We start from the raw sequence: 12,496 nt of genomic DNA on the forward strand, positions 1-12,496 counted from the left end.
AATGTGGTGGAAGAGAACCTTCATTCATACATTTCTTATTGCAGAGTCACACTTATAAATATTGGAAAATACATGTACATAAACCAACTTATTGGGGGTCAGTTGGCTTCTCAGAGCTTTGAATATTATTGTGTCTCTACATTAATCACTAACCCCTTCAGAAAAAAATCTTCTCTCACTAAGGTTGAAAATAGTACAGTTCTATGGTTACAAATATGATTGTTTAACAGGAGTTTGACATTGTGACCATTTTGCAAACTTAGACTCACTCTTTAGAAATTTGCATCTCACTCTTCCAGCTACAGGCTTTTAATCAGGCGTATGGGTCTAGTCATCAATTATTTCCCATGGAATAGACCTCAAATACAATAAGAAAGTGATGAGTTACTCCATAAGAGAAATGTCCTTATTGCATCAGAGGGTACATCTTGCTTGGTAGATTATTCATTACATGCAGAATCCAGAGATAGATAAGACCCCTGGTGTCTTTTGTCTCTTGTGGCCTACATAGCACCTTTCAATACAATGGATTTATGTTAGATTAGAAAAAGTATCTCTGTCACTTTGAAATTGATTTTTCTTTGTCTTGAAGCCAAAGTGTGCTGTGCCTTCAGCAATAGGGTCATACCAACTAATTATGGTGGGCAAATAAGAACAATGGAAATGGCCACTGTTGTTTTGGAGGTATTTGGAGCTGTCATGACCTATAAATTATAGGGCAATAGCACAGCACAGATTCTTACAAATGTATATGTTAGAGGTCTGTTATGTGTTAACAAGTAGATTAAGTACAAATTCATGAATTAAACAGTGGATTCACATACACTGTCCTCAGAGATATTATATTTAAAAATTTTGCAAAATGTTAATAATCACCTGACAAAATTTCAGTACAGACAATTTAGAATATAACATTAGGCATCATTAGTAAACTTTCATTATTATACATGCTTATTGAATTTTAAAAGAATACACAGCAAAGTCTATTGCTGTTGCATGTATGATTTATTACTTTTATCTCATCTTTTCTCATTTCTTCTTCCTATCTCCGTTAGCATTTTGGTAGATAGCTGTGATAAAAAAGTAATGATGTTGCCATTTGGTAAGGGTTAAGCTAAAAGTTCAGGGGATGTGGTAATACACATAATTATATTCAAATGAATTTTACTAAGTTATTATTCACAGAGAAAGTGTATAATTTTGGTAAAAAACATTGTTATACTTTATGGAAGACAAAATAAAATACAGAATGGGTTGAATAGTATTTCTGTAAAAGGATCATTCGTGTTTCTATTCCTAGTTAATAATTAACAATGGCATGATGACTGGTTAGTAAGAATTAAGTTCTCTGAAATATATTAAACCTATACTGAATTAGTAGAGTGATAAAATATTGACTATAAGTAAATTTTCCAATTTTAAACTTATTTTTGTGAGATCAGTCTCTATTACTTGAAATATTTAGTAGGTTTCTGTTAGTAATTTCTTTTAGAGTCCATGTAGTTGTTTATAAACCTTTTCATAGCATTTTTCATCTCTTTATTTCTCAATGTATAAATGGCTGGGTTTAGGAGAGGTGTAAATACAGAGTAAAACACAGCAAGAAATTTGTCCAACCAGGTAATATTGAGTGGCCACACATAGATGAAGATGCAGGGTACAAAGAAGATCATCACCACTGTGATGTGGGCACTGCACGTGGACAGAGCCTTACATGCACCAGCTTTAGAGCTCTGATGAACAGTGATAATGATATACATGTAGGAAATGAGCAACAGAGCAAAGCAGGTTACACCCACAACCCCACAGTCAGCATTCATTAAAATATCTAGATCATGGGAATCCATGCAGGCTAACTTGATTATCAATGGCATGTCACAGAAAAAACTATCAATTTCCTTGGGTCCACAAAAAGGCAGCTCCACAATCACTACAAGATGACTCATGGCATGAATAAAGCCAATGGTCCAGGAAGTCAACACCAGCCCAGTGCATCTTCTCAGGTTCATAATGGTAAAGTAGTGGAGTGGTTTGCAGATGGCCACATACCGGTCATAAGCCATCACCACCAACAGTACCATCTCTCCTGCAGCAATGCAATGGGCAAAGAAGACCTGGGACATGCATCCTGAAAAGGAAATGGATTTGTTTTCCCTGAGAAAGTCTGCAATCATTTTAGGAGTGGTGACTGAGGAAAGCCACATATCGACAAAGGACAGGTTGGCCAACAAAAAGTACATGGGAGAATGGAGATGGGGGTCAATGGTGATTAAAATCATGATGACAGTATTTCCAGACACGATGAGCAGATAAAATAATGAAAACACCACAAATAGTAAGACCTGAAGACTCTGTGAGTGGGCAAGCCCCAAAATCACAAATTCTGACACCACAGACTCATTGCCTCCATCCATTTTGCTCATGTGCCTTTAGAAACAGCCTGTGGGGGAAAGAAAGATAAATTAGAACAATCTGGAAAGTGGTTTAACAGGTTGAATCTGACATTCACATTGAAGGTTAACATCTATGCCTGAACCATTAAAGTATACAAGTAAAGTCTTTGACAGCTTTGAGAAACATCACTGCCAAGTGGTGGCAAGTGAAAGGTAGTGAGCCAAGAGCAGCTCTCCAAGAAGAGAAGCATGGAGTTAGCCACATACTCTATCAGGAAATTCCTCTTACAGGAGAGCAGTGAGGAAACAGGAAAGCAATGCGAAAACCAAAAAATGTGTGTGGTTTCACCTGGAAGGGGTTTCTGTTCATTAGTAATAATTGGTCTGAATGTGTCACCAGCAAGCACAACACTTCATAGTAGGAATGAGGTTTATTCTTTGGATTTGATAGGAATTACATTGCATTTCAGTATAAAAGTTCTTACTATTCAATTGCAACATGTATAGAGAATCAGTTGTTCACCAGTAGAGTCATTCCTGTGGCATCATTGAATCAATGTATTTGTTTAAAGATAGAAAGTTCCAACCTTGTTGGAGGTAAGCTGTACAAAATACCATACAAGAAACACATGGTTTGAGACTGAGATGTAAAATCTAGTATAACAATATTTTGCTAACAAAAATTTATCATAGGATTTATTTATTCAGCTAAACTGATTGTAAATTCATTTAGAAGTGGTAATCAAAAACAAGGCAAGTCATATTCAAACCTGAACTCCAAAAGTTTTTTATTTCAGTTCTAGAAGTCCAAAACACTGATCTTGAATTCTACCAACTATTCTTTAGAAACCTTAGACTGAAATATTAGAGTTTCCTGACATTAGCAAAATATAATCTATCATCTGTTTTCTCATTATGTCACTTACCTATTGATCATCTTTATTGTTTGAGAAGAAAATAAATTGCATAAGCTTATAAGCAAAGGATGACTTTAATTGTTAAACTTGAATGAATGCATGTTGAACATTGATGAAAAGAATATTCTAAAGACATTAGGTAGCACATCCATTTGCTATAGAAACATGATAGTAGCCAAGAGTCTTGTATGCTAGAAATAAAATGTATGTACTTTTAGAGATCATCAGATTCTCTAGGGAAATTTCACTGATATTATACCCAACAGGTCTGAGAACCTTGAAAATTTTTATAATCTGAATTCTAACTCTAAATTAGCCTTTTGTCATCCTGAAAATTTCCAGGATAGTTTTTACAAACCAATCCTGTATCTTCCAGAACAACTTACTTAGATGTTACAAATTCAGTATTTCATGTGTTTTAAGAAATTTAGTAATTTCCTCCAAGATGAACATATCCATTCTTAGGAAACAATTGTCCATTAAAACATAACTATTTTAAAATTAAGTTTTATTTTATTGTTATTCAGAGTCACGATCATACTCATTTATTAATAGTAACCCATGTTTAGCACAGTTTCTAGATTAAGCATAGATTTTTAAATAAGATCTGATTTATATCTATCTAGCAGTTAACAATATGTGTGCCTTTGTCTTAGACATATTTGTTTCCATTTCTTTACCTACTGCTTAGCATACTTAAGTTGGTATTGTATTGGAAGGTGTAAAACAACACACAAGGAGAAATAAATGAGGTTTTTGTAGTATTAGTAGTAAAATGAACAATAGGAATTGTCTCCTGTATACTTTTATGTACATTTTAAAACAACATTGTTTGTATTGTTTTACGCAAGGATTCTGTTGTTTAACTTACCACTTTAAGATTGTTTTTATGTAAATATACCAAATTACTTTTCTTTAAGATACTTGATACTTATATTTCCTATAAGTTGATATACGCCTATTTGGAAACTATGGCATCTGCAGATGCAAAGGATATATTAATAAGGCTGCCTGTTTTTAGAAACCTAACAAACATTTGATGTTTCCATTTCTTTCTTAAAAGTGTTGTATTTTAGAGGGCCTAGATTCAGTAGAATGCTCTATTACTTCATCTGGGATTCTTGCCTTTAACCTGGTGACTATTCTCATAGAAAGTGCCAAATTTCAGAATTTAGATGAGTAATATTAAAAAAATAAATGAAAGGAATCACATAAAATTATTTTTAGGAGCATTTAAGCCAAGTATTTATTCTATTCTCTGATTAAAGACTTTTTTTCCATATCGGTAGTTTTGTATCAAAGTTCTAAACTCTGTAATAGTGTCAATATTTGTGTTTCTGTAAGCATTTGCAGATATAGTCAGAATTATACACTTTAATAGATACTATGTGGTAGATCCTGAAGACTTAGAATATTACTGTAGTTGTTCCTAACGTTTAGATTGCAGGCAGATTGCTTGATTTGATTTCTGAAGTGAACAAATGTTTTGCCTCCACTCACTTGACTTGCTATTATATTACTCCTGTTTCTGAGAAGAAAATTACCTTATCTACTGTGCACCCTATGATTAAACACTGTTACTCCTGATTAAAACATGAATTCTTGTATAATGTTAGCTGGATGCTGCTCATACTTATTGCTGCATAAGAAATATTGATCTCCTGACATAGATAGTAGCACACTAAGGGTGTGCCTTTTGGTAATTTGTCCATAGATGTTATTCCACAGAAGATTCTAGTGGTTTAAAAGTTAGTGAAACCATTTAATTGACTTCTAAAAATGACAGAGGATAAAGAAAAATATTGTTAAAATCCATATATAATAAAATTGATGGAGGAAATACTTAGGAATACTTAAAGAATGATCTTAAAATAGAATGTCAGAGAGATGAGATGATTTACCAAGCTCGTATTTTTCTCCTAGATCATATTTTCCTCCATCTGAGGTATGCTTGTGAAGACATCCATTTCTGCAGTTGCAATCTCTTGGAAGCAAAACTAAGCCTGACCTATATTCCCTTCCTGAAGTTGTCCCATGGGTAAATTGACTTGTTCTATGTTCTGAATAAAATGAGAACCTGAAAGTAATTATCTTGTACATCTCTCAGGGATTTCTCTGTTAAGAGCAATACCAAGTGCTACTTCTCTATAAAATTGTAGAGACATTCTTATTAGTCATCCCAGAATTGACAATAATGTTCATTTTTTTTTTCAAAATTATTCATTTGACCAATAAGAACCATTGAGACATTTTCAGCTCTCCTGATATGTTACTATGCCTTTATCATCTAAGTGAATAAAATTGTTTTATGGTGACAAGAGGCCATATACTGAACAGTGTGAGACATGACCAGAATGAAAGCCATGCTGTAAATGTAAATGTAAATTGTTATCATGACAGCAGCAGATAAAAATTGGGTGTCAAGTTATTAAAACACCATTAGTTAAACTTTTCATTATTTTGAAGACTTTATGATGTGTGTTTGTACTTGTGAGTTCTGGTATGTTGTGGGAATTAGAACAACTTTGTGGAGTTGGAATTCTCCTTCCACTTTTCAAGTGTTCTGGGACTGAACTTGCATTGCTACACTTGCATAGCAAGGCTTCTTATGTTATCAGCCATTTGCCCAATACCTTTTCCATCATGTTTTAAGAAAAAAGAGATGTACAAATCAAATACTTTTGTTTTTATCTTATATCTAAAAACATCTATAATAATACAATAAATAACAAGTGACAATTAAATGTATAATTTAAAAAGTGTTGATCTATACCATCAACCATGAAGAAGTCATCACATATAAATTTTAAATGTCTGAATGCAAAAGATTAGAAATGATTCCAGGAAATGGAAAGACAACCCACACCCATGGGTTTGTAGAATTAATACTGTAAAAATGATAATTCCATCAAAAGCTATGTCAGATTAAATATAATCCCAGGAACAATGTCAATCTTACTTATCACACACATAGAAAGAAAAATTATCCTAAAATTAATTTGAAACCACAAAAGATCCTAGAGAGGTCAAGCAAAACCATTGTTTGGAGGGATTATCATTCCATATCTCAAGATAAACTATAGATTCATAGTAATAATAACAACATCGTATGGGCACAAAAACAAGAGTAGAGCAATGGAACAAAATATAGACCAAAAATAAATACTTATCACTATAGTCATCTAATAGTTGATGATTATGACAAAATCACACATTTGAAAAAAGACAGAATCTCTAACAACTGTCACAAGAAAAATGGACATTGACATGTAGAAGAATGGAATTAGATCCCTATCTATCACTTTGTACAACAACACACTGCAAATTGATAAAACCTAAATATGAAAATCATACATTGAATCTGTTAGAAGAAAACAAGGCAATGCCCTACATGATAAAGTTGAAGGAACGGACTTTGGTTGCCTCATACAGATTGAAGGTAAGCCTGTATTGCTGAAGGCACCATGTATCTCAGATATATAATTCCAAATACTTTTTCAAATTTTATTTATTTTTATTTTATGTGCATTGATGTTTTGCCTACATGTTTGTCTGTCAATAGCATAGAGAATGAGAAAGAATGTTTACTAGCTATACGTGTAGTGGAGCATTAATTATCTAGAGTGAACAAAGACCTCCAAAACACAAAAATTCCTAGGGAGGTGGGCGGGCTTTAATTGGAATTGGAGGAGGGAGGTGAACAGAAAAAATGGTGGAAGGAAGAAAAATAAATAACATTAAGGATATTTTTAAAATCCATAGGAAACATTTCTTAATGTATGTATAAACTTTCATGTGATAATAAATTGCTTTATATCCTAAATGAACTTTTGGTACTTGGGCTGACAAATATTCCCCACAAGAGCCACAGATCATCTTAAAAGAATCAAAAACCCATGAGTTCTTTTCAAGTTGTTAGTCAGGAAAGTAAGACCCTTCTAAAACTTAAATGCTATTTTTAGTGCCTTTGGTTGCCTCATACAGATTGAATGTAAGCCTGTATTGCTGAAGACACCATGTATCTCAGATATATAATTCCAAATATGTTTTCAAATTTTATTTATTTTTATTTTATGTGCATTGATGTTTTGCCTACATGTTTGTCTGTGTAAGGGTGTTGGGACCCCTGGAACTGGAGTCATAGACTTTTGTGGGTGGTGGGAATTGAGCCAGGATCCTCTGGAAGAGCAGCCAGTGTTCTTAACCACTGAGCCAACTTCAGCTCCCAGTTCTCAAAATATTTGAGTTATTCTGACCTGATAGCTTCCTTCTTGAGAACTGGCTATCATAATATTAGACATCATTATGCAAGCTTCCAATGGAGGGAAGCAATGTCAATATTTCTAACTAGCTATGATGTCTATGACCACGTTTGCAAGTTACTCTGAAAAAAGAACAATAGTGGCACAGATATCTTGTTGATAACTAATAGTTTTCTGATTGTACTCAAGTTCCCCTCAATGTAAGCATTGATAAACATGTTTTACTTGCAATCTAGACAATTACCTGAGTCTATGAGGACTTGAATCTTATTCAGAAACTTAGTACCATCACTTTACAAAACAGTTAAATTCTAGTTGCATATTAAATATTTATACTTATAATCAAAAATAACTGTGGATATCATATCTCATTAGGAAAACTTTATTCTTTGCAGCAGGTGAAGATCATCACAGAAAATCCTAGCTGGTCAAATTACAGAGAACAAGTGATGATGGGGTTGTTGTCTGAAGTTTCTGTTCCATCAGGTACCACATCTGTTTAGTCCCAAATAAACACACAGAGGCCTACATTAATTATAAACTGATTGGCCTATTAGCTCAGGATTCTTATTAACTCTTATAAATTATATTAGTCCATAGTTCTTGTCTGTGTTAGCAACACGGCTTGTTACATTTTTTCAGCGAGGCAGTCACATCTTGTGTACTCTGTGTCTTGGTATGACTGCAGACTGACTCTTCTTCTTCCCATAATTCTCATTGCCACACCTCTATTTCCTGCTTGGTCACCATTGCCCCATCTATACTTCCTGCCTGGCTATTGGCCAATCAGCATTTTATTAAAAATAATATAAGTGACAGGATAGAAGACCATTGTCCCACAACATGTGGTGACCAGCCCTATCAAATACATTACCATAATTTCTGTACTCAAGGCCCAACGAATATTGTGGAAGTAAGGGGTGGAAGGACTGTAGGATGAAAGGCATTGGCAAATTTGTGAGATTTTGTTTCCTAGAATAGAGAAGGAAAATGCACCTATGATAACATACCAATATGACTGCTGAAACCAGACCTGAAATGTCAAGGACCTTACTTCTACACAAAGAACTACATGTGGTTAAATCATGAACATAGAGTCAGAAGCAACCTTTTGCAGATATAAATGGCCTAATTAGTCACATACTACAAAGCAGTCAACTCTGAAATCATGTATATACAAGCAACACTAAATGGACTTGGCCAGTTGTATTTATATCTTATACAAACATATGTGAAAGAAACTATGATTTTTGAGAGAGAGCAAGGGTGGAAAGTCATGGGAACTGTCTAGAAAGAGGACACTGGAGACATTTAATGAAGGAAAGGGAATGGGGAAAATGATATAACTATCTTTTTCTCTAATATTTTCATTGAATTTTTTGTGAATTTCACATCATGAACCCCAAGCATACTCTCTTTCCAGCCCTCAAAGGTCCATTTCCTACTCTCATTGTAACCCACCAAAGCAGCAAAGGAAGAAGAAGAAAAAAAGGAGGAGGAGGAGGAGGAGGAGGAGGAGGAGGAGGAAGAGGAGGAGGAGGAGAAGAAGAAGAAGAAGAAGAAGAAGAAGAAGAAGAAGAAGAAGAAGAAGAAGAAGAAGAAGAAGAAGAAGACTAATTTGTGCTGCTCACATATTCACTGGAGCATGGTCAAACTTCCAGGGTTCAACCCCTTAAAAAGACTGGGTCTTCCCCCACCTGCAGTGCCAAAAGAAACCATCAATTGTGGAGAGCTATACTTTAGCATCGTTATTGCAATTTTTAAAGAATTCTCTACAATGTCTTTCTGTCTAGGATCTTACTATTTTGTGGGTGGGAGAGTTATAGGGGTTGTCAGAGAAGCCGTCTATATCTCTCTTTTTCAGCTGTGAGTCTGTAGTCATTGAGATCACTGTAAAAGTAGCTTCCTTGCCTTTTAAAGTCAGCAGAAGCATAGAACATGGACTTCTACATGGTTTCTGGTGACAGCATGAACATCAGACATCCATTGTCAGCACATGCCACAGACCTCAGCATGATCTCTGGTAGCAATATAGACTACAGACATCAAAATGGTCTGCTTCCACAGCACAGACCATGGATACAAGCATAGACCTGCATGAAAATACAGGCCAAGGATGTCAACATGCTCTCAGATTGAAGAACAGGCCACTCACATCAGTATGGCCCTTGGTACAGGATGGCCAGTGGCTATCAACATGTCTTCAGGTGACAGAACAGACTATAGACATCTGCATGGCCTTCAGTGGTAACACGTGCCACAGATATCAACACAATCCCTGACTGCGAGACTATGGACCAAGACATGGCCCTTGGTGGCAGCATGGACCACAGACCAAGACATGGCTTTTACATGACCTGAGGCAATCAACTATGAATACCAAGATGACCTCCAGGGGCAACATAGAGCAGAGGTCTTTTGAGGAGGTTCAGTCCAGAAAATGAATCATCTTGGATACCCTGTCGTTGCTTAGAACCAAGGAGTTTATGCATCTGGAAATCATGTTCAGAGACTGAGTCTGTAAAAGCTCCAGGCTGCTACACACCACCCAGTCAGCCCTTCTAGCAAGGATATATCTGTGCCTACCCCATCCACTGCAGCCTTCTCTCATACCTGTCACTGCAGTTGCATCTTTAATTCTACCTCTTTTCTCCTTGCCTACACCACTTAATCCCTCCATCTTTCACACCTCTCCATAGCATATTTGTTCATCAAAGTGGTATTTGGAACTGTAGTGTATCACATAGTATGGTTTTTTTTTTGCTTAAATAGTTTTAAAAGCAATTTCTCATTACAACCAGTCATTGGTCTGGTTCAAGGTTTCTGGTTTCTGAAGCATCATAAATACTAGACCATTGCTGAGACTTGTTCCCTGTTGTTGTCTAGAGTTAGGGTGATTGCCTCCTCTTGGGATAACTTTTTGTAAACTGTGTAAAGATGGTCTCTGCTTTACCTCTCCTGCCTGAGGCATCTTCTAGTTGGTTCAATAAAGAGCCAGATGGTCAATAGCTAGACAACAGGAGGATAGTCAGGACTTTAGGGGAGATAGGAACTCTGGGAAAGAATCTGAGGTGGAAGATTATCCAGCTAGATGGGAAGAAGTTGGATATTTGGTACTGAGGAGAGGCAACAAGTTGTGTGGCAGAAGGTAGATCAATATCAACATGTTAATTTAAGTATTTAGAGCTAGTTGGGAACAAGTTAAAGCTAGAGCCAAGATTTCATAATTAATAAAATGTCTCCATGACATTATTCAGGAGCTGGCGGGCAAAAGAAAGTCTGACTTCATCTCACCCTCAATGTCTGTAACCCTGAGGCTTGCTGGGCTCTACCTTTGTGTTTGTAGATATTGGGAAACATCGCTGCCTAACAGAGTAAGCAGCACAGTCTACAGTCTTGGAGACTTCATGTTGGAGGATGGCCAGTTGGTGGACCTAGGTCTGGCCCTATTCAGTAATGGCATGATTCTTTGGGAGCTCCAGGCCACTGCACACCACCCTGTCCTTGGTGCCAGAGTCCGGTGCACAATTGCTGTACTGATAGACTGGTGAGCAGCACTACTGTTTGGTGCTTTTCATCTCCCAGCAGGGAAAGCAACACAGGCCATAGCTGAGGTAGCTTCATGATGGAAGTGGCCTGGTGGGCCTAGGACCTATTATCTGAGGGAGCTCCGGGCTGTCACACATCTCAGTGCCATCTGTTCTGGGAGTCCCACAGCTCATCAGGCATGAACTTTGTGCTTGCACTATGCAGATTGAGATGTAAGAGTGAAGATACATCATTCTTCCCTGTGTTCTGCCATCTTTCTTTCCAATTTTGTGAATTCACTTTTTAAAAGCATCTTCCCATGAGACTTGACTTTTTAAATTGTTCTGGAGCTATAAAGGACTCTATAGACTCCCTTTCTGGCCATGTCATTTTTCAAAGACTCCATGGTTCTCTCAGACTCCTAGGAGCTCTGTAACAAGTGCCAGTGACTGCTATTATCTTTGTTTTCTTCACTGTATCTTAGTTAAAATAAAATTGTTAAGAAAAAATATGCATGGATGATTCAGCACACAAAAAACAGTTAATGTAATCCATTATATAAAAGTATTGAAAGAAAAAAACAGGATTATCTTACTAGATGCTGAAAAAGCCTTTGACAAAATTCAATACCTTTTAATGATAAAAGTATTAGAGAGATTAGGAATATAAGGATCATAATGAACATAATAAAGGCATATTATAGTATGCCTATAGCCAACATCAAATTAAAAAGAAACACAAATCAATTCCACTAAAATCAGGAACAAGACAAGGCTGTCCACTCTCTCCATATCTATTCAATATAGTACTTGAAGTTCTAGCTAGAGCAATAAGACAACTGAAGGAGAACAAGGAAATACAAATTAGAAAGGAAGAAGTCAAACATTCACAATTTGCAGATGATATGATAGTATACATATATGATGACAAAAATTCTACCAGGGTACTCCTACAGCTGATAAGCACTTTCTTTCAGTGGCTGGATACAAGATTAACTTAAAAAACTTAATGGTCCTCCTATATTCATATGGTAAATGGGCTAAGAAAGAAATCAGGGAAACAATGCAATTTACAATAGTTATGAGTAATATAAAATATCTGGGATAACTCCAACAAAACCAGTGAAAGACATGTATGACAAGAACTTTAAATCTGAAAAAAAAAATTGAAGAAGACATCAGAAAATGGGAAAATCTCCCTTGCTCATGAATTGGTAGGATTAACATAGTAAAAATGGCCATCTTACCAAAGCAATCTACGTATTAAATGGAATCTCCATCAAAATCACAGCACAAATCTTCACAAACCTTGCAAGAACAATATTCAACTTGACATGGAAAGACAAAAAACCCAGGATAGTTAAAACAATCCTGTATAATAAAAGAATATCTGGAAC

At 35.8% G+C, this 12,496-nt stretch overlaps 1 protein-coding gene across 1 annotated transcript; it reads right to left on the reverse strand.

The window, feature by feature from the left end:
* Positions 1-1,475: 1,475 nt before the first annotated feature.
* On the reverse strand, positions 1,476-2,423 carry LOC119814940 (olfactory receptor 4K13-like). Its single transcript, XM_038331044.1, has one exon. The coding sequence runs from the start codon at positions 2,421-2,423 to the stop codon at positions 1,476-1,478; it is 948 nt and encodes a 315-aa protein (XP_038186972.1).
* Between the last annotated feature and the right edge of the window lie 10,073 nt (positions 2,424-12,496).

This window comes from Arvicola amphibius, chromosome 5 (assembly GCF_903992535.2).
Source record: "Arvicola amphibius chromosome 5, mArvAmp1.2, whole genome shotgun sequence".
Classification (NCBI taxonomy): Eukaryota; Metazoa; Chordata; class Mammalia; order Rodentia; family Cricetidae; genus Arvicola; species Arvicola amphibius.

What these genes read in the sequence shown, in the direction of transcription:
- LOC119814940 (XM_038331044.1), bottom strand. Translation starts at nt 2,423, where the DNA reads ATGAGCAAAATGGATGGAGGCAATGAGTCTGTGGTGTCAGAATTTGTG.